This window comes from Podarcis tiliguerta (genome assembly GCF_965153285.1).
Source record: "Podarcis tiliguerta genome assembly, chromosome: 9".
NCBI classification, from domain to species: domain Eukaryota; kingdom Metazoa; phylum Chordata; class Lepidosauria; order Squamata; family Lacertidae; genus Podarcis; species Podarcis tiliguerta.
In genome coordinates this window covers 20,141,936-20,163,633 of record NC_139542.1, presented here as the reverse complement: position 1 = coordinate 20,163,633, position 21,698 = coordinate 20,141,936, and the positions used below count along the sequence as shown (strand labels likewise).

Genomic DNA, 21,698 nt, shown 5'->3' with positions numbered 1-21,698 from the left:
CATACGGTTCAGGTTACAGATTCTGCTAACCCAGAAATATTACCTCGGGTTAAGAACTTTGCTTCAGGATGAGAACAGAAATCGTGCGGCAGCGGCAGCAGGAGGCCCCATTAGCTAAAGTGATGCTTCAGGTTAAGAACAGTTTCAGGTTAAGAACAGACCTCCAGAACGAATTAAGTTCTTAACCTGAGGTACCACTGTAGAACTGTAGGAGATCTACTGTATGCTTTTCGTAAGGGTCCATCAAGCAATAATTGCTATTAAAGTGGATTTGAATACTTGAGCTGTAGTACTGTGTCTAAAATGACATCTGGGAATAGACTTAACATCTGGAAACTGCACCTCTAGATGAATGCTTTTTGTGATACGAATTCATTCAAGTGGCAACCTTAATCACTCACCGTACCTTAATTCACTAATATTTAGAATGAGGCTTTCCTACTGGAAGCAGTTCGTGGAGAAAGGATCGGATTTCAGGCTAGCCAAATGCTTTATAGGTGCATGTGATATTAGTTAGGAAGTATTATGAATTAAACAGATGCCATCATCAGCTTGCTTTTCCATGGTGGCTCTCTGTGATTAACCACCTTGAAAACACATCTAGGATTGTCTTGTGGTAAGGATAGACAGGACGTATGAGGAACGACAATCTTCCGGCATCATGCAGACAAACGCATCTTGCAGCATTAGCTTTTGTGGGCTAGAGTCCACATTGTCAGATGCATAAAGTGGCTAGGTATGTATACCCTGTTGAAACAGCAGTAGCAAGTAAGGTCTGGGGAGTGGACATCTTCCACCATCCTCCTTCTCCCAAACCCTTGTAATTCCCCCCCCCCCCCCCGATGTATCAATGTTCACTTACAGTCGGCGGCCTTGAAGACCTGTTGTGAGTCAGAAGTATATAAATACGGTGGTACCTCGGGTTACATACACTTTAGGTTACAGACTCCGCTAACCCAGAAATAGTCCCTCGGGTTAAGAACTTTGCTTCAGGATGAGGACAGAAATCATGCTCTGGCGGCGCGGTGGCAGCAGGAGGCCCCATTAGCTAAAGTGGTGCTTCAGGTTAAGAATAGTTTCAAGTTAAGAACGGACCTCCGGAACGAAATAAGTTCTTAACCTGAGGTACCACTGTTATTTTAAATTAAATTTACAAACCGCATGCGAGAGAGACATGTATTTACAAAATTAGACCAAAAGGCTAATGATTGTCACCCTCTGTGGCTTAGTTCAGATGTAACACCAAACATTGGCTTGGGGTTAAGAGAAGTGAGCCATAGTGAGCCTCTGGCTTGTGTGCTCTCTCTTCCAGAAGACAGGAAGCTTCTGCTTGTGTCTTAGATTTGTGTTAAAACGTGGTTACGGTAACTGTAGTTTGAAAACAGGCCAGCTTCTTAAACCATGGTTTAAACTTGTTTCAATAAACATTACTTAACATATGAATCCAGATAAACTATGATTATTATTATGATGCATGTGGTTAATCCAAAATGGAGCTGAAAGCTTCCAGGCTCCTTGTGGCTACACAAAAAGTGTGTGTGTGTGTGCACGCATACACAAGTCTAAGACATGTTTGTCTTGTAATTCTGAACCATAGTTTAGTGTTCCACCATCCAAACAAGACGTCTGTGTAGAGCACAAACAAAAACAAGATCCATTAAACTTTCTGCTCTCCGCCGCTGAGGATGTGTTTGAAAAGGTTTAAATGCTTCCTCATTGGAAATGTTCCACCCATACATTAACAGTAAGGTATGATGAACTTTGAAAAATCGTTTTCCATAATCCTAAGTGCAACCTCTATTGCTAAAAACTTACTGTGAAAAAAGCTGGGCATATCCTTATCCTTATATGGGCCGGGAATTCCAAAATGGACTCTGCATACAATTTGTGTACTCGCAGTGTTTACAGACCTCCATATACACCAGTCTCCTTCATCATGCCTTCCAACCCTTTGCATTCTTATTGAGCAGTGCCAAATTTTCTCCTGAAAGGCTTATGTTGAATGCGGATTAGTTAACAAATGGCGGCTATTCTTTCAGTGCTTTGCAGCTAACTGATTTGTGCATTGCTGTCCCTTTAGGGGAGCTGCTTCTCTGAGGGGTTGGGTCCTATGCTGCCCTTGACGAAGAACTGGATGGGTTGGTCAAATGTGCCACCAGCCCTCACAGAAAGGGTATATTCTCAAGGCCATTATTTTGCTGAAGCTAAGCAGGTTTGGTTGGTACCAGGATGGGTGGCCGGGGACGCGGGTGGCGCTGTGGGTAAAACCTCAGCGCCTAGGACTTGCCGATCACATGGTCGGCGGTTCGAATCCCCGCGGCGGGGTGCGCTCCCGTCTTTCGGTCCCAGCGCCTGCCAACCTAGCAGTTCGAAAGCACCTCCGGGTGCAAGTAGATAAATAGGGACCGCTTACTAGCGGGAAGGTAAACGGCGTTCTGTGTGCTGCGCTGGCTCGCCAGATGCAGCTTGTCGCGCTGGCCACGTGACCTGGAAGTGTCTGCGGACAGCGCTGGCTCCCGGCCTATAGAGTGAGATGAGCACACAACCCTAGAGTCTGGCAAGACTGGCCCGTATGGGCAGGGGTATCTTTACCTTTACCTTTTAGGATGGGTGGCCACCTGGGAATCACTTGTGCACTCCTCAGGTTCCAAGGCAGAAGAAAGGAGAAAGAAAGTAATTTGTACATAACGTGGCAAACTTTTATTTCATATGCCAATTAGATTGACTTGCAGCACCACTCATATTCAGCAGCTTTGAAAATATGGATGTCATTCAAAAAAACATTCATGGAAGTATTTTTGTCCATCCATGTAATATAAAGCCTTGCTTGACAGTTGTTTGGGTTTCTACACAGGATGCCTGGAAAATATCTATCTATCTATCTATCTATCTATCTATCATCTATCTATCTATCATCTATCTCTATTTATCTATCTGAATGACTATTAATGAGATCAGGTTATTAATACTGTAACAAAGATGGTTTAAAAACAAGAATTAGAATGATATATATTTGTAAAACACACAAGAACTACAGATACTCGATCTTCATTATTTCTGATTATTTTTTTTTTTATGATTTGTATTTTCTTCTTACATATAAACAAAAAGATTCAAAAGAAAAAGAAAGCCATGCTAGAAATAGAAGAAAATAAATAAGGGGTGATTCTGGCATGTGAGGTAAATGTATCTTTTGCCCATCTCATGATGTTTCCATATTTTATTTTATTTTTAAATAGCAATGTAGAATCCCATGTCTCGTGTGAGGCAAGGACTTCTTTCCTCCCTTCTTTTTGGGGCTGGTGGCAGATCTACGATGCATCCTGCTGTAGTTTTCATTGCCATTTGTTATGGGGCTAAGGACTGCCTGATTCACTTTATCCCTTCTCAGTCTCTGAGGTCTTCGGGGTGAGGGGGCTACTGTTCTCCACGGCTCAGATGCAAAGCTTGTGCGTTCAATATTATGGTCCCTTCCAGTTCGGGTCAGATAGGCTCCCTTCTCCGGTTGAACTTCTGCAATCTTTTGATCACAATCTTTTATTGTATTGAGTTACTTGTACACTTCTTAGGGACGATTGTGATTAAGCAATATATACATTGTTGAAAAAATCAATAAAATAGGTAGTGGTTGATTTGTAAGCTGCTCAGAGTATATTTTGGAAGGGGTACCATACAACATTTAGAAGAGAACATGTAAAACACGAGAATGGAATATAGATGATGTCTCCTCATCTTGTCTTTGAAGTCTTGAATATAATTTAATAGATAATTGGCTTGTGTTATGTTATTACTGTTTATTTACTGCTAAATGTGGTATGAATTATTTTGCTTTTTTAATTCTAGAGATTGCAGATGGAAAATAAAATTAAAGGGCTTCTGCACAGAACCTACATTAAAGCAGAAGCATTTTTATCTTGCCCTTTTTAAAGTGATTTATCATTTGTACTTTGGAGAAAAAATTACTGAAATGAAGGTGGAGGGAAAAGAATCCAAAACTTTTAGCTAATGTTGCTTGAAACGTTTGAAAGGTTATGCTGAGGGCATTTGACTTTCTCTGTACTTACTGCCAAATACCTTTTATATTGACTACATTTAAAGCTTTTTCCATATATTATGGACAGCCTTTAAAATTATTTTTAAAATAATGTTGGCAGTTGCTGACCTTTTCAGGAGGCTAGTAGAGAATAAAATGTCAAGTGTACACAAGGTATTGATGAAACATCTTCAGAAATTTAGCTGATAGAGACAAGGCTTTAGATCTGGCTCTCGTTTTTAATTGAGTCATAGAAGAAAAGGACAGGTTTTTCCCTCTTAATTACAATCTCGTACACTTCTCTATACATTCTGTCAGCAACTTCCATCCGTATATATTCTGAGCAAAGGCACAGCATGAACCACAAGGATTTATTAAAACCTTACAAAACTTAGCTATGGTTAGTAGAGATTTTCACAGTCGAACAATATCGTGGCTCTTTTTAATGCAGATTTTAATTTTGCAGTATCCTCAGTGCTTTCAAAAAATAGGTACCAGATATTCCTGAAGTTAAGCCTGCCTTGCATTGGTTATCATTTTCTCCCTGTGTCAGCACCTTGTTCAGCCTGAGGGGTGCTTTCTCTTCTGGGCAAATGTAAAAGGGCCCACTGGCAAGAGGTGATTTGGGCCAGAGGCAAATTGGGCAAGAATGGTCAATTTCACCTTTGGATATTAGGCTAGTTTCTACACACCTGTCTTTGTTAGGGAATCATTCTGCCAGAAACAAGTAGAAGTTTCTGGAAGGTTCCAGAGTTTTCCTTTATATGGCACTCTGAGCTTAATTAGCTTCAGCTGGAAGTGTCAATAAAAAGACCACTCTGCTTCGTTTTTGCAGATGTCTGTCCGAAGGGTACTGTCTGTAAAATCTGCTGAAGGACTGTTTGTGTAATTTACTACGCGGGGAAGATAAGAGAGACTTTGATAGTGTGATGTTAATTATTGTTAATTTTAACAGTTGAGAAATACCTTTGCTACTGTAATGCTTGTACCCGGACAGGGAATATAATCCCTTGACTGAGACTTCACAGAGTTTGTGAGTCATCTTTAAAACAACTTCTGTTATTGTCCACTGCTTCTGAGAGAGAGAGAGAGAACAGAAACTCTGCTAAATTAGTTGAATGCAGTTTACCGAGGTCTCATCACACAAGTATCTGCACAGCGAAAGTGTGATGGGTGGTGACCTGCTCTAATAGTCTTCACACACTGCCCTCCATCTTGGGAAGCAAGAGGCATTATCGGAGTTGAGTGACTTATTCCAACCAGTCAAAAACACATGGTGTGAAGCAGGGCAATTGTGGCCAGCCCTACAGTGAGGTCTGGAGAACTGCATTCGGCTCCATACCTCCACAGCAGAATATCCTGTTTGTGTTTGGTGTTCACTCACCTGCCCATCAAGTCATCCCAGCTCCTCCAACTTTGGAAGCATCACCAACGTGAGTTATTGTGTTGACGTCTGAGGGAGTATCTTATTTTAATCCTGATGGGTGTGAATACTGTGGTTGGTGAGCAATGTCCCAGTTAGTCATGCAGCACAATCCTCATCCAGTTTCTTCAAAAGTCAGTCTTACCGGTTTAACTACGGCTAAGGGTATTAAGGATTATAGTTCTAGATGTGGTTGGAATGACGTGCTAAGCCAAACCTTGGTTTAGTGAGACTGTGCTATACATTTAAAGCAGTACCATGCCACTTTAAACAGTCAAACTCAGCCAAGATTTGGCTTAGTGTGTCATCTGAACTAGGACTCATGTTTAAGCTCTTTCCTAAGCACCAGTTGTAACCAATAACAAAGCCTGACTACAGCTTGTGGTTAGTGAGGAGAGAGCTTAACTACAAATCTCAGTTTGAACAATATGCTGATTCAAACCAGGCAGGAGCAAAGCAGTTGTAAGCTCTTCTCTGGAAGCCTTAGCATCTCAGTTTAGCGTCCAAACCAGTACATACTCCCGTGAATAACTCTATTGGAGAGAATCCTTTATTAGAAGAAAATAATAATTAATAATTAATAATTAATATTTATTTATTTATTTATTTATACCCCACCCATCTGGCCGGGCTTCCCCAGCCACTCTGGGCGGCTTCCAACAAAATATTAAAATACCGTAATGCATCAAACATTAAAAGCTTCCCTAAACAGGGCAGATGTTCTGGCAAGAAACCTGGCTTTGATTTATGTGTTGGACCTGTGAAGAGAAAGAGGAAGAGTTGCTGAACCTTTGGGACTTCATAGCTCATCTGATCCATGTTGCAGTATCTTGGGTTCACTCCCTTTACTAATAATCATGCTGTGTCAAACTGTTTTGTGTTGCGTGAGAGCAGGTCCAGCTATAGTTTGGAAGCCTTCTCTGTTCTGTTCCTTTGTTCTCTTCCCTCATCCTGCTGTGCACCAACTGGGAGAAGTAGTTTGCAGAACTACTTGTGTGGACTTTGGAGATTTGATGTCACTCCAGTCTCTTACATCATTCTAACCCGTTGCTTGCGATCAGCGGGCAAGCTGAAATTGGAAAAATTAGGTAGTCAAGCAGTTTTACCTTACCTGTTTTATGTTTTCAGAAGCTATAATCATAGTATAGAATCAAAAGTGTGACCCAGTTGGAGCGCCTTTATAGGTTCATGCTCTTGCCTCCTTTGGGCTCCTTCCTCCTCTTTCCTGAACCAGTGCAGCCACATAGTTGTTGCCAGTGTTTTCAGACCAGGGGCCACATTTTGGAGAGAGGGCTGGAAGTGTTGGTCACAAGATGGCTGCCATGGGGATGTGAGATATAACACAAGAGAGAGGACAATCATGGTGGAGCTTTTCTCATAATTGCATCTCCATTCGAGTAAACTTTTGAATTTCTGAAACCATGTTGGTGCAGCAGGTGGTACGGAGCTAGATTAACCAGTAGTATGCGTGTCCCAGGTAGAGAAGCATGGGAGTTCTTCTATGGGTTTGTTTGTTTTTTATTAGAAACCACAATCCTACTTTCAACCCATACTTTGGCAGCTAGCATCGTAGAATTTGAACCAGGCTTGTCATTTCCTAGGCCACAGATGGGACTTCGTGTTTGAACTGGTTAACACTGGAATTTGGCCTTCCTCATGCTTGGTGGTGGTTAAGTCTCTGTGAATCCATTTTTTATTGTTCTTTGTGGTTTGGGTGTGGAGGATCATTTCTCCCATGTCTCATGGGTTTTGTTCTTGGGTTCTCTGTGATGAGAGCCCAATGGTGTTCATCTCTGGAGTCATGCTATTTGCAGCTAAAGGTGTCCCAGAGGCGAGCTAGGTAGAGGAGAGTGTTTAAAAAGTGCATTTCACTATGACTTCTTCTTTTTGCCAACCTGCTTTTCAAACCACGGGGAATTTGGTCATGAACATGAACAGGTCTAGAAAAAAAGCATAAGTGTGGTGGGTATCAGTTGCTCATTTTAAAGAGCAGCTTCTGTTTCTAGTGACATCTGTATCTGTATATATTAATTTTCATGCATTTTTGGCCATTGCTGAACTCTGAAACAATACACTCAGTGTTGGCCTTGTGGAAATGTAGTTTGTTAATGGATATAGTAACTAAAATGAAATATATACTAAACATTACCTCAGAGTTTGAAGACACAGCTTAAGTGCAGTGCGGAAACATGAGCCTTTGGCAAGGCTCCTGGAAAAGTTCATAACCCTGCGATTTGGCAAGCTTTCAGGATCCTACCTGGGCCAAATGGTTCGAGGAGAGCTACATGGAAAGCAGAACCGTGTGTGTGTGTGTGTGTGTGTGTGTGTGTGTGTGTGTGTGACAAATTGTCTACAAATATTCTGAGTGTAACTCAGTTTTGCTTTTGAAGTGGCTTGATTTTATAAAACTGATGAGGCTGTGTTGTTACTAATTCAATAAAATTCTAGGAATAACACTAGGTTTTGGTAAAATGTTTTGTTTTGGGGTGGGAAGGGAGCCCTGGCGTTTTTTGAGCAGAATAAATTGTTGCCACAACAATGAACAAGCTCACACAGTAACTTTGGAATTGGTTGCAGTCATGACCTGAGGATTATGACCTGCTGGGAGCCAGAGGGCTCCGTTCCTGCTTCTCTCCACCTGGCCTGGGGTGGGGCCTGACAGGCCTCATAAGGATTGCTGCTGCCCAGCAAAGGCGGGGGTATTTTGGGAAAAGTTTTGTCGGGAGTTTTTGCTGTTATTGATATTAATTTTTTGTATCTTTATTTTTATGTGGAAATTGTTCAGCTTGGTTACGTAGTTTTGATGTGTTTTATTTATTTTTATGACTGCTTTGCTATGTTTGTAACTACTATGTAAATCTTTTCATATTGTAAGCCGCCTTAAGCATTGTTTTAACTGTGGAAAGGCAGCATACAGTAGGATGATGATGAAGATGATAAATTTCTCCAAGAGCAAATAGGGCTTTGAAGGTTGCCACTAAGGTAAATTGCGGCTTTGCTTTTGGTGATAAAACAAAATTTTTGAGGCAGAGGAAGCTGCCTTGTATTAAGTCAGATCATTAGTCCATCTATCTCAGCTGCCTGGTGGCGGGTTTCAGGCAGGGGTCTTTAGACATCAGAGGGTGAATGTGGGATGTTCTACAGGCAAAATGTGTAGTGCATGGGTAGGCAAACTAAGGCCTGGGGGCCAGATCCGGCCCAATCGCCTTCTAAATCTGGCTCACTCACAGCCTGGGAATCAGTGTGTTTTTACATGAGTGGAATGTGTGCTTTTATTTAAAATGCATCTCTGGGTTATTTGTGAGGCATAGGAATTAGTTCATTTTTAAAAATATAGCCTGGCCCCCCACAAGGTCTGAGGGACAGTGGACTGGCCCCCTGCTGAAAACGTTTGCTGGCCCCTGATGTAGTGTATCGCTGAGCTACAACACAACCACACAGTTGTTTGTGATCTACTGTGGATGGAGCTACAGCAAATGGGTAAACTCTTGCAACTCAACACACCATTAATTTTATCTGTTTATCAAGGTGAGCTTGATTTGCTAGCTCCCAAATCTCCAGTTTTCAATAAGTTTGCATTGATGTTTTCCCATTTCCAGGAGCTATTCTGCCCAAGACTATCATTCTTTGATCTGGATGTTGAAAAATAGCAGTAAAAAAGAAATCATTGTTACTTTTTCAAGGCTGAGCAGGGTTTTTAATCTAATCTTAAATAATATGTCCATTTAGAAACCTTTTTTGGATTTTTTATGCTGCTGATTTCTGCCCAAATAGCCCACAAGTTTTCAATCAAGTCTTTCATACATCTGGCTGGAGGCAGGGTTGGTTTTCAAATTTGGAGCCATGCAGAAATGTAATATAGAGTGATGCTTCAGTAATGTACTCCAAATATGGTCAACTGATGTGGTCAAGTCATAATTCAAAGCAACCTCTTGAAATGCTCTTACTTATGTATATATATTTTTCCTTTTTCAGTTTCTGGGCATAGCATTTCTTGGAATTGGACTTTGGGCATGGAATGAAAAAGTAAGTATCACATAACAAATTGTTGAACGAATTAAAGCCAAATCTCTCCCAACCCCAATGTTGAATGTACTGTCACCTTGCTTGGAAGGAAGTGTTGCCATCTTGTCTAGCAATAGCAGATGGAGATTAAGGAGCACACACACTGAACTATGGTCCGCAACTAGTCGCAACCATATTTTCGCATCCTAGTTCAGTGGCCACCCGTAAGCGCCACCAGTCAGATAAGCAGGGCTTTTTTCAGGTGGGTGCCATTGCCATTATAAGAGAACAAGGGAGGTGTTCATAGTGAGGTATGGCACCTCTTTTTCTAGAAAAACAGAACTGCAGATAAGGCTGGTTCACACATCATGAGAAACCATGGTTTGGCATTTTCTTGAACTGTCTCATTGAAATGTTCATCACTAGACAAAGAAGGCAATTCTGTTTCTGCCAGTTCCTCTATAACAGCGATAGAGCTTAGAGGTGTTTCTGTTTAGCATATACAGTTGACCTGTAACTTACACACATTTAACTCATGCACATTCAGCTTTATGTGCTTGTCAAAAATTAAATTTGAAAATAAAAAGCTGGTGGCCATCGGGGGCGGGGGGAATTGGCAAGCCCACCCCCCCATTGCACCCAGTGAGTTTTGACTAGCCACAGTTTTGGCTTTATGCACTATCCCTGGAACGTAACCCCACTTAAGTTGCAGGTCTACTGTAGGTAACCTTTTAGAACAGCACATTTGGTGATAATTGCTGCAATAACTGTGTTAACACCTGTATGGCAGCAGGGAACCATTCACAAGAAAATAACAAAAGCACAAATACCCTGGCCGGCTAATTAATGCACACAGTGTGATTAAAAGTCCTTTGCCCTGCTTTGACCTACAAGTGATGGCACTGAACTTCTTGGTGAGCTATTATTCAGCTGTTTCACATTGTAGTCTTCCTTTGAAGTTACTTTCTTCCAGAATGGCCACCTTAAGGTCAGTTACAGTGTGTTCTAGGAAGGTTGAAATGTTCTCCCGCTTGTTTATCTTACTAGATCTTATTAGGTGTGCCTTATATTGCAATTCAAGACACTTCCAAAGAGACTCCGTAGACTTGCTCTAGTGAGTAAAAAGCCTGTAACTTGATTTGTTAGATTAATTTACTATAGGGCAATCCCCAGGTAATTGAGCAACACATTTTTTGTTAACTTGTAAAAATGGCCAGCACCATCTTGGAGGAGGCATTTCTTGCTGTGAAAAGACCGAAGGGGAAAACGTCTGCTGCTGTGTCATCCAAAAAGTAGCATGTTATTTTTATTGTATGCAAATGTGCTTAATTAAAACTCTGTTGATTTACCCAAGCTTCTGTAATTTGGTTGTCAGCCCTAGGAAAAATATTGGAAAAAATAAAATCTATGATGTTTCTGGGCCAAGGTGGCACACTAGATATTGGAAATAAGGTCGTATGCCAGCATTCTCCTTGAAGTTCTATATTTCTGTGTGCAAGGAGAGGCATTTTATGGTGGAATATTCATCAATATAGTCTTCCACCTGCAGTCTGAATTGATTCAGTCCACAAATATTGTTTTACCATGTGATGAGGAGTTCATCTGCGGTAGACTCTTCAAAAGGTGTAATAAACGTGGCTTTCAGTGACTGATCAGTCTATATTTCTAAGAGTCTTGCGTGCTACCCAGCTGTATTTATGCAATAAGCCTGGTAAATTAAAGCTATTCTCACTTTTCCTGCTGTTTAAAGGCATTGTGTTGTGCACTGCATGCGAACAAAAACAGATTCTGCATTTCAGGGATGGGGAACCTGTGACCCTCCAGATACTTGCTAGAGTACAACTGCTGTCATCCATGACTATTGGCCATGCTTGCTAGGGTTGATGGGAGTTGGAGTCTACAACATCTGGACAGCTACAGCTCAGCCTCATTGTTGTTGAACTGTTGATTGCTGGTTGTAAACAGGCCAACTAACAACCCAGCCACTGCAACCTGTTGGACACCTGTTTTTGAAAGCAGGATATTGGATTTTCCCTTATTTTTGCTCTGTGTTTGCTTGCTGATTGTAATTATGAAGAAGCTGCAGTACAGAAAGCTTGATCTCAATTGAAGTCCTTAAGACAGCTGCATAATTCTACACCCTAAGAAGAACTGAGTGGCGATTTTAATGATGTTGAAGGGGGGAAATACTCGTCCAACCATTTTATTTTGAAGTAGTTCCCCTCAAAAAAAACTCTCAAAGCTTCCTTAACATCAAAATAAGTTTGAACTTTATTGCCATTTTACTCCGCTGTTTTTCCTTTATTTAAGAATGTGGTTGCAGACATGCTGTCTTTTGGGGGGCCGGGGGGGGGAGGGGGCTGACACTTATAAAGATACCTTTAATCTCTGTTCCAGGCTAAACTGCAAACAAGCATCCTGATGCAAATGCAATCCAATTAATTTTAATGCCTTAGAAAGGGAGGCTTCTCTCTCTCGTCCTGACCACTCAAAATTAGAGTTTTGAGCATTAAGTTATTTGTTGTAAAAAAAAAAATCAACATGGGAAGCTAGGTTCAAAAAAGTAAAATAAAATAAACAGCTTGTTAGGATTGTTTTGCTGGACTTAACCTCAGGCAGCCCATCATAAGCTGTTTAGCTGGGGTGAAAGAGAGTTGAGCGAAACAAACGTGTACCCACACAAAATAATGGTGTGTGTGTGTGTGTGTGTGTGTGTGTGTGTGTGTGTAATCTTGTGACTTTTCTTGCAGCCGTTAGGATGGAACTTGCTTGTCAGGCAGCTAAAAAGCTGCAGTTTGACAGCCAGTTACTTGGCCCTAAAGGGGGAAACTGAAGAATTAGCATTCTAAATTGTGAACCTGAAAAGGGGATCTGTGAGGAACATGGAGGCGAGGAACCCAGAAGGCACAATGGACCAGTCAGGCCTCTTTCTCCAGCAATTTACATTGCCTTTTTCATTTTCAATTTTTCTCAGAGCTCTAGGCATGAGGATTTTGGATTTTTTCTCCTTCTCTACCTCATTGAGTGAAAATAGTCAATAACAGAGCAGCTCCCGGACTTAATATTTAGCAAAGGAAGCCCGTACCTTAAGATTTCTCCGTAATACTATGCCCATTGATTTTATTCTTAAACGGTAGCAATATTGCAGCGATTAGATTGCCTTGTATTTATCTCTGTTAAAAATACTGTCAAAAGAAATACATTTTATTTTTTTAAAAACCCTCCTTTACTATATGTGCAATTCTGCACACTGTTAATAAATGTTCTGCACTGTGCTTGGCTTTTGCATGTAGAATAAGCTTTTCCTGTTGCTTTCTGGAAAGCAGGGCAAGCGAATCCTCTGTGTTCCTGTTCATATCTTCCCCCAGCCTCTTGCCAATTTGCAGTTTGAAACTGCAAGGACCCAGCAGCAGACCACCTAGGAGCAGGTTTACTCGTGAGTTGCTTACTCATGAATAATTGGTTCCAGCCTCAGGCAAGCTGGCAAATCTACTGTAGGCCCTGCATACAACATATTCCCCACTGCTGCTGCTTTGAACAGGAGTTACCCTTGAGTAGGCAAGGCTTGCAAGGGCTATAGCAGATGTGCCAGCTGGGAAGGGTCAAGCTGAAATTGGAGCCCTCTTGGCCAAGTAACCGGATGTAACTTGACAATTTTTGTTAGAGAGCACAGAATGCCATCAGGAAAGGGAGCTTTCATCAACTTGAAAGTGAGTACAGATCATTGTCTTCCCTGGGATCTAATGATAACGGTGTGATTGACCAGAAAGAAGTATATGAGCCAGAATAGATGATGTCTTTTGTGGACAAACGGAATGCAATGGATCCCTAGGGTGGTTATATTCCCCCCCTCCCCCTAATCCAGCTGTTCTTTGACAGTGGTTATAGCACTCACACCATGATCTCAAGGCACGAGAACTCTTGCAAATATGTTGCCTTGAATGATGGATGCATGGCAACTCATTCAATAAAAGACACGTCATAAGTGAAGTTCGTTCCAGTCCCTAAGCAAGTTTATTGTGTGTAGATCACATTTTCTTTCCTTTTTATGTTATGCCACTGGTATGTATGTGCTATACAGTGTAAAGTTCCTAGCAGTTCAGGACAGCATACATGGAGTTATCCCACTGTTATTTTTTTAACATATCTTTGAGGTAGGTGAAAGATTATGACACTGTGTATTGCCCAAGGCCATCCTGTACATTTCATGGATGAGCTGGGGCAATGCTGGCTCCAGGTTTTAGAGAGCCCCCTTTCCTCAGTGAGATTACCCCCTCAGTGCATCAGGTCGAGGTAGTTTTTGTCAGTGGGTCACCTGTTGGCATGTGGACCCTTGGAAGATGCCCAGCTATGCTAACCTATATGCTGGCCATGAGCGGGGTTTAACATAGGGCCCCAATCCCAGCATTCTCTCTTTTGAGCTGTTCATTAGCCCTGTTCCACTCTGATCCTGGTCTTTGCCACAGGACAGCGGGATAGTGATTGTCATAGTGTGGCAATTTCCTGACTAGGTATAGGCTGATAATGGCTCCTTCCTTCTACAGGTGTGAATGACCTATTAGAATGGTGCACCATGGATAATCCAGAGACAATGGAGTACAATTGGTGGGTGGTTCATCTGATATCCAGTTTTTTTCTGGATATGGTTTCACTCTCCCCTAAAGGATTAGGTTTGCAGTTTGGAAGTGCAGTTGGATCTGGTCTTACCTTAAGAAAGCCCAAGTGGCTTCCCAAACACATTTCACCAGCATCTTTTGGTGCACCAAGCCTAGCCTCAGTTATCAGTGGTCTGATAACCCTGTGTTTTGGATGACTATAATGTTTTGTATATGGGTCTGTTGTTGGGAGAGTACTTGGGAACCTCAGTAAGTACAAAGCATGGCACCTATATTTTCTAACTGGGGCCAACTGAATCATGAAACAACTGCATTAGCTTGGCAGCATGTTTACTGCTTCTTACCTTTTTAAAGGCCCAAACAGCTCAGGGCCTGGATGTCTGAAGAGGCTGCCACCTTCCACATGAATCTGCCTGAGTTTTATGATCTCGTTCAAAAGACCTTGTTAGAGTTCCCCACCATGTTGAGTGTGGCGGTTGGGCAAAGGGCTGCCGTGTCCTGTGGCATCCAGGATGGGAAAAACTGTGGCCCTCCAGATCTTGTGCATTTCCATCCCACCACACCAACCTTGCCCATCTAATGGTGAGGTATTATGGGAGTTTTAGTTCTACAAGGGCTCTCCCCAGAGAAGCTTGGACTCCGGTGCCTTTTTCTCCCAGATGAGGAGCTTCTTATCTTCCTTGGTCTTTAAAGATTAATTCTTTAGATCTGTTTGACGCTGGAATTTTAGTTCGGTTTTCTGGTTGCCGCTGCTCTTTCAATTGTTCGTCTTTAAACTTTAAGCCCTGTGGCAGAAGTATAGGTTAGGAATAAGCAAGCATGGCTCCCAACTGGTGACATGCATTTCTCAGATCTTCAGACAAAACCTGTTCACCTCCCATGAGATGCAGGAGTGGTTCTTTGTTTTTTGAAAGGGGGTGGGAAGGGGTGCTAATACAAACCAATGAATAGGGCCCTTTAAATAACTTCTGTTGCCCCGTCTTGCTACCCCTGCAAAAGCTACGTTGGTTAGGAGCAGGGTGAAATGTTGCATTGTGAGTGTCAAAGAAGGGAGAGCGAGGAAAGCCCAGGCCCATTAAAAACCAACATGTCATCGTACTTTGATTTCTTTTCAGGCTCTGCATATATTTATTAGTTAGGGTTCACTGGCCCTACAGATGCATGGGAAAAGGCTACCTGCTATTCAGAAGGAAGAAAACCACCATTCCAGCAAACTAGATTTCTGGCTGTCTTCTGGAGACTGGCAACGCTCCCTTCTTTCCGGTTTTATTTTTATTCATTTTTTTAAAAAAAGAACATTCTTTTTCACTTCGGACTCACCCCGAAACTTCCCTTGATTGTAGTGAAAATGGTGGGGAGAAAAGATTTGGTAGCCCCTCAGTGACAACAGCAAGGGAAAGCGCATTGGGGAATGTACGGATAGCCCTTACGCTCTGCTTCACAGGCCTCGGCGCTTCAGTTCCTAACGACATTCAGCCAGTCTCTCCATAAAAGGGTTGCTGAATCGTCTGCACACATTTCTCTTGTCTCTTGGGGAGAGGAAGATGTCTTCAGTTGCAGAACTAATTTTAATGCAAGAGAGAGAAGCCTCCTTTGGTACCTGTGGGGACCAAACTCAAGAAGGAGCTCCCTAGAACAGGGATAGCCAATGTGGTACCATCAGCAAGCCATCAGCTGTGCTGGCTGGGACTGATGGGAGTTGGAGTCTAACAACGTCTCCCTCTGACCACCCATTATCGCTCTAGCACCAATCTCCAGGCTCTGAGCCTTTGTTCCTTGCGGGGGTTCCCCGGCTGGTGCCTCCCACCATTCCTCTGTGTCCAGCCAGTCTGTGACAAGCAGCTCGCATTGGCAATAAGAATAGTAAGGTAAAGGTAAAGGGACCCCTGACTGTTAGGTCCAGTTGCGAATGACTCTGGGGTTGCGACGCTCATCTCTCTTTACTGGCCAAGGGAGCTGGCGTACAGCTTCCGGGTAATGTGGCCAGCATGACTAAGCCACTTCTGGCGAACCAGAGCAGCGCACTTGCTCTTTGATGTGCTTTCGAACTGCTAGGTTGGCAGGAGCAGGAACCAAGCAACAGGAGCTCACCCTGTTGCGGGGATTCGAACTGCCGACTTTCTGATCGGCAAGCCCTAGGCTCTGTGGTTTAGACCACAGCGCCACCCGCGTCCCTCAATAAGAATAGTAATCAATCCTAATTTCAACATTTGTATTGATATAGGAAGTCTATGTGTCCAAATAGACATCCAAATGAGATTGACGATTATAAGATGTACATTGCAATGTAGAAAGGGCAGCACAGACCTCAGACCGTTGAATAATGGATGGTGGGTGTTTATCCTTCTGATTTCACATTATGAGCCTGATCCTGCCCATGGGTGCTTTGTGGTGCTTCCTACCAGCTGCTGCTGCTGCTTCTCCTCCTCCTCCTATTTTTAAAAACTGGATAGTCTGCTCCAGAGCTTATATGGCATGAAAGCTATTGCAGCACATACCGGTAACTACCAAAGTGAATAATGTTCCCACTGAAATTCTGGGCCTCACCTGAGGGCATGCTGAGACTCATTCGTTATCTCCCCTGTCTCCCAAGGGGAAAGAAACCAAACTGGTGGGAATACTTACCGGATCTTGAACTCTTAATTCTGAGGGTGCCCAGGTAGTTGGTTAGGGCTGACTTTTGGTGCAAATGCAGCTTTTACCCTGCATGCTTAGTCGGTTAGAGCATGGTGCTGGTAATGCCAGGGTTCCGGGTTTGATCCCAAATGGGACAGCTGCGTTGCAGGGGGTTGGGCTAGATGATCCTCAGGGTCCCTTCCAGCTCTACAACTTTGTGATCGAATTATAATGAACTTTACCAAGAACCCTTGTTCAAACCCCAACTCATTCTCTCCCCCCTGACCCAAATAGTTATTGCAATATGCCTTTGGCTCCCACATACAGAATTCCCCCCTCTTGCTGTTTTTAAATATGAGTCGGGATATATGTTAAGCTCTCGGCATTCAGATAATGACCACATCACAGTGGCTTGAAAGGGAGAGCTCCGAGTGTAAACAAGAAGCTCTAAGTCAGTTTATTTGGCTTGCTTCTTCACTTCCTGGGGTTCTTCTCTCCTTCCTCCCCTTTATTTTTTTTACCTCCTGTAGCAAATCTGGACCGAGACTGTTTCAGGAGTGCAGATGTAGGTCAAATAACTCCCCTGGAGTTTTGTCCTTTTGCAGCCTTATTAAGAGGGTGAAGGAGCTCAGTGAACAGCTGAGCTGGAGATTAGCCAGGAAACTCTGTTCTGCCTCTCCCATCTTTGGGGAAGCACCAATATCCCTAGGCTGTAGCTAGCATGCAAGGATAATTTGGGGCGGGGGGGGTGATTAATACATAACTCCAGTGCTTTGCTCCCACTTGCTGTACACATTTATGCAAACACTGTAGTTCTGCACACAGCGCAATGCAAACATTTGCTTTTGTTTTAAAAATATATTGCTTTCCTTTGCTTTATTCACCTTAAAGGAACGTCAGTATTTTTATTATACAATGTCGTGTCAAAATAGAACCTTGGTTGCTTGAAGGTGTGGCCTGCAGCTAAGATGGTTCAAACTTAATATTATTATTATATTAATATATTATATTATATTATATTATATTATATTTATTATAAATAATAATATAATATTTTGTTGTTTTTTTCCAAGAATAGTTCAAACTTGGAGTTTCGTAAAAGCTCCTGTACTTGGCAGGCACAATAGCAGAATAGTTAATTTTTTAATTGTTGCTCTCTAAACAGGAAACTGTGGCAAATGGACAGCCCACCATTCCCTTCCCAGCCCTTCTCCTGCTCTCGCTTCTCAAAGTTGAAAACACCTTTTTTCCAGGAGTTAACCACCACCAGTATTGAACTGGAATAATGAGCATGTGTAGATTGCCTTCCTTCCGCTGTCGTTTATACCCATGAATTTAGGATTAAGAAACTGGGCTCTGGCGCCCCTCTGTTTTTGTTTAAATAAATTAATACAGCATTTAGTTATTTAGGAGGCCTGTACAGGCATTGTACAGTTACCATTGTGTGAGTGGAGGAGCAAGGATGTGTTCCTTGGTCCTTACCACTAGTTGTGGTGATGGCCTCCCACTTTGAAACAGGGTTATAGACAGATTCACGGACAATAGGGCATTCCAGACGATGTTAGTAGATTTCTATCAGCCCCAGCCAACATGACCAATGGTCAGGGATGCTGGGAGCTGCAGTGCAGCCAACATCTGGAGGGCACCAAGTTGAGAAAGGCTGGTGTATTGCTGTGTATAAACTGGCTCTGCATTAGCTTGCTTGTTAAGACTGTAAGCTGTTTTTCACTTCGCTCAATATCTCAGAAAAGGCAGCTTCACACAGGTTTTGCAACATGTTTGGACTTGCTAAAATAAGTAATGAATGGACTGAGGGGGCAAATGATTGATCAACAAAATGCCTTAATGGGTTCAATAGTCCTAGTCCTGTGCACTTCAAACTTATCAGTTCACCAGTCTCTCTCCTTTAATGCTTCTCTAACATCTTGGCAAACCTGTTCTCTACAGACATAAGCACTGAGTGACATGTCCTGTCACTCCCTCACACAGGATGCGACTCTGCGCTTGACGGCATTTGTGTGGTGGCATTTGAGTGCAAACAAAAGAACTGACAGGAAACATCACTTTTGCACAAACAGTATCAATCTCTCCTGGAAATAAATGCAAAGCATTAGTGTCCGTTTGGGTTTCTGTTACCATCAGAAGGACAAGCCAAAAAGCTACAGCTTAGGCACTGTATAAACCAGATGCACCTGTCACCTGTTGGTGTGCTTCCTTTCTCTTATCTTCTCTCCAACCTTCCCAGGGAGTGCTGTCCAACATCTCCTCCATCACCGACTTGGGAGGTTTCGATCCAGTCTGGCTCTTCCTCGTGGTAGGAGGAGTGATGTTCATTTTGGGGTTTGCAGGATGCATTGGAGCCCTGCGAGAGAACACCTTCCTTCTCAAGTTTGTAAGTAGCCTGTGCAGCTGGCTGTAGCCATTTCCTGCTTGAAGGACCAATTTCACACAAAGTTTTGTTTCGATGCTGATTTTATTTACAGGCAATCCTTGTTTTGCGCGGGGCGAACATTCCGCAAGCCTGCCCCGCCCCATCACATCCCACCCCTTTTTGTGGCACCTCTAGGACATTTTGGGGCTACTTCCGGGTTCGGTGCCGTGCGCACGATTGCGCGTCATTCAGATGCGCCTAAATTGATAGTTGCCTGTATTTACTCATTGAAATATTTATGATCTGCTGCTCATTAAAAAGAAACAGCAATCAGATCAGTTTACAACAGTTATACATAAAATTATGCAGTCAAAGAAACCATATAAAAATGTTAAAAAACAGGAATCAGGTAACTGTTATGGAAAGATGTATTCTTAATTGCCCTCATAAGTCTGATGGAATAGAAACGTTTTCAGCAGGCATTTAAAAGTTCAAACAGAAGGTACCTGTTGAATATTCCACAATACCAGGTCAATGACACCAAAGGCTTGGTTTCTCTTAGAAATGACATGCAATTGAAAAGGCAATTTAAGGAACCGGTGGGAGGGAAGTCACAGGATTAGGAGAATCTGGATTTGATATTGTTGTGAATAATTTTGTTTGTTTGTTTGTTTCTTTTTGTTGTTGTTGTTTTGTGTGTGTGTATAAAACATTTCTCTTCAACCATGCATTGGGCTGATTAACATCCTATATAGCCTTTAAAATGTATTTGTGTGGGGGTGGGGGTGTTATTGTTTTGTTTTTGTTTCCGTTATGTATTTTGTCTTTTTATCTTGTCTTTTTTTGCTATGAACTGCCCTGAGATCTTCAGATGAAGGGCGGTCTACAAATGTAATAAATAATAATAATAATAATAGGCAATAGGACTTTACCTTTTCCTTCCTTTCAAACATTTTTTAATTAAAAAAAAACTCTGCTAATTTTTCTATTTGAGTAAAGTATTTTATAAGAGTAAATTATTTTATATTTTTGGCTGCATTCAGTTGCCGGCATATCACGGTTTATAGGGAACTGAGCAGTGCGTTAGTGTACACTACCCGATTGCCTTCACTTGTCGCCTCTTGTGTCTCATGCTAGGGAAGCAAACGAGGCAACGACAATTAAGCTTGGCTTCCATTTATGTCCAAACATGGGATAAGTGTTCGTTACTCATCAACAAGCTAATGAGTAATGAACTAATCAGGCTTAGATCATAGGTTGTTGCTGCCTTACAGCTTGCAATGGTTTATTGATTCCAATAAATGGTCAGCAACTATGGCTTGCAATGATGTAGGAACATAGCCAGTGTCTTTCATAAGCCCAAATATGCTGTGCCAATTGTTGACAGTGTTGAAAGTGAGAGTACTTTTGCTTCTCACAGGCTGAAAAGGAGAACGAAGATTACGCCCCTGCTCTAAGGCAGAATCCTCTATATTAGTGATTGGAAATTGTCCCATGTCATCCACAGTTATAGAATCAAACCTATGAAGTCATTTAGCTCCTTTCTACCTCCTCAACCTAATTGTGTGTTTGCGCATATGTTGCCGTTGACTGCCCAATTCCTATGGGCCTATTTCCAGTGAATACTTAAACATGCTTAATACTCATTCCTTCTCTCCGTGGAATCCTGGGAACTGTAATTCTATAAGGGAGTTGTGGTGGTTATAGAATTTCTAACCCCCTTGCCAGATTACAGTTCTCACAAGCCATAAAACTTCCAAGAATACAGTATATCTCCTTTGCAGTGTGAGTAGATTTGCACGCTAGTTCGTTGTTTCCTTGGGAAGGCTTGTTGGAAATGTTGGGCTTTAAATCCAGAACACCGCAAGACTGCTGCTGGATCAGGCCAGGGGTCCACGGAAAGCTTGGAAGCAGAACCTGAGCACAACAGCTCTCTCCGCACAGCAACTGATACTATTATTCAGAGGCGTATGGCCTCTGTCAGTTAAGCCACAGCATAACCATTGTATGGCTCAGAAAGGTGAACTTAGTTAAGAAGACCTGATTCATTTGAGGTGGGATTGACTCCTTTGTGGGATTTGGTTTCTAGGTGCCTTTTTCATCTGAGATCTGGACTCTGTAGTTTGATCCATGTGTGAAGGCCCAGCCCTGGCGCAGCTTGCCTCCCCACGGCTCCAGAAGGTCACAGGAGTTCAGCCACACTGAGGGAGCCTGTTGTGGGGGTGCCTGGCTGCACCCCCCTCAGAATTTTGCACCTGGGGCCACTGCCCCTTTGACCCCCTCCCTGCACTACGCCACTGTCCCCTTTGAAATTAGTGGACTTGAAGTCTATTCATTTCTGTGGGCCTACTCGCGAGAATAACTAATATGAGATATCACCCTATGATTCATTGGGAAGCCGAATTACACAACCAACTGCACACAGCTCTCCTAACTTGGTCCGATGGCTGATCCCAGAAAAGTGGCCCCCAACCCAGTGAGTGGTGATTCCGCGTCTGACACGATCAGCACACATGATGTTGTTTAGCAGCAGGGCAGCTGCGGTGCTCTGCTCTCAAAGTGCTCATTTGGCACGGTGCCGTGTCTTAAAGATTTGTCGCGGAAGCCAAATAATCGAAGGCCTTAAAAAAAATG

The 21,698-nt window shown here is 42.6% G+C and overlaps 1 protein-coding gene across 3 annotated transcripts in view; it reads left to right on the top strand.

The window, feature by feature from the left end:
* Positions 1 to 21,698, top strand: part of TSPAN5 (tetraspanin 5) — a 90,994-nt gene that overhangs the window by 46,168 nt on the left and 23,128 nt on the right. For all 3 annotated transcript variants that reach the window (XR_014501873.1, XR_014501874.1, XM_083398776.1), the window contains exons 2-3: positions 9,432 to 9,482; positions 18,939 to 19,085. Coding sequence is in view for 1 of the 3 variants with exons in the window: in XM_083398776.1 (XP_083254902.1) it covers positions 9,432 to 9,482; positions 18,939 to 19,085 (198 nt within the window). In the remaining 2 variants the exon portion in view is untranslated. The remainder of the gene's footprint in view (positions 1 to 9,431; positions 9,483 to 18,938; positions 19,086 to 21,698) is intronic.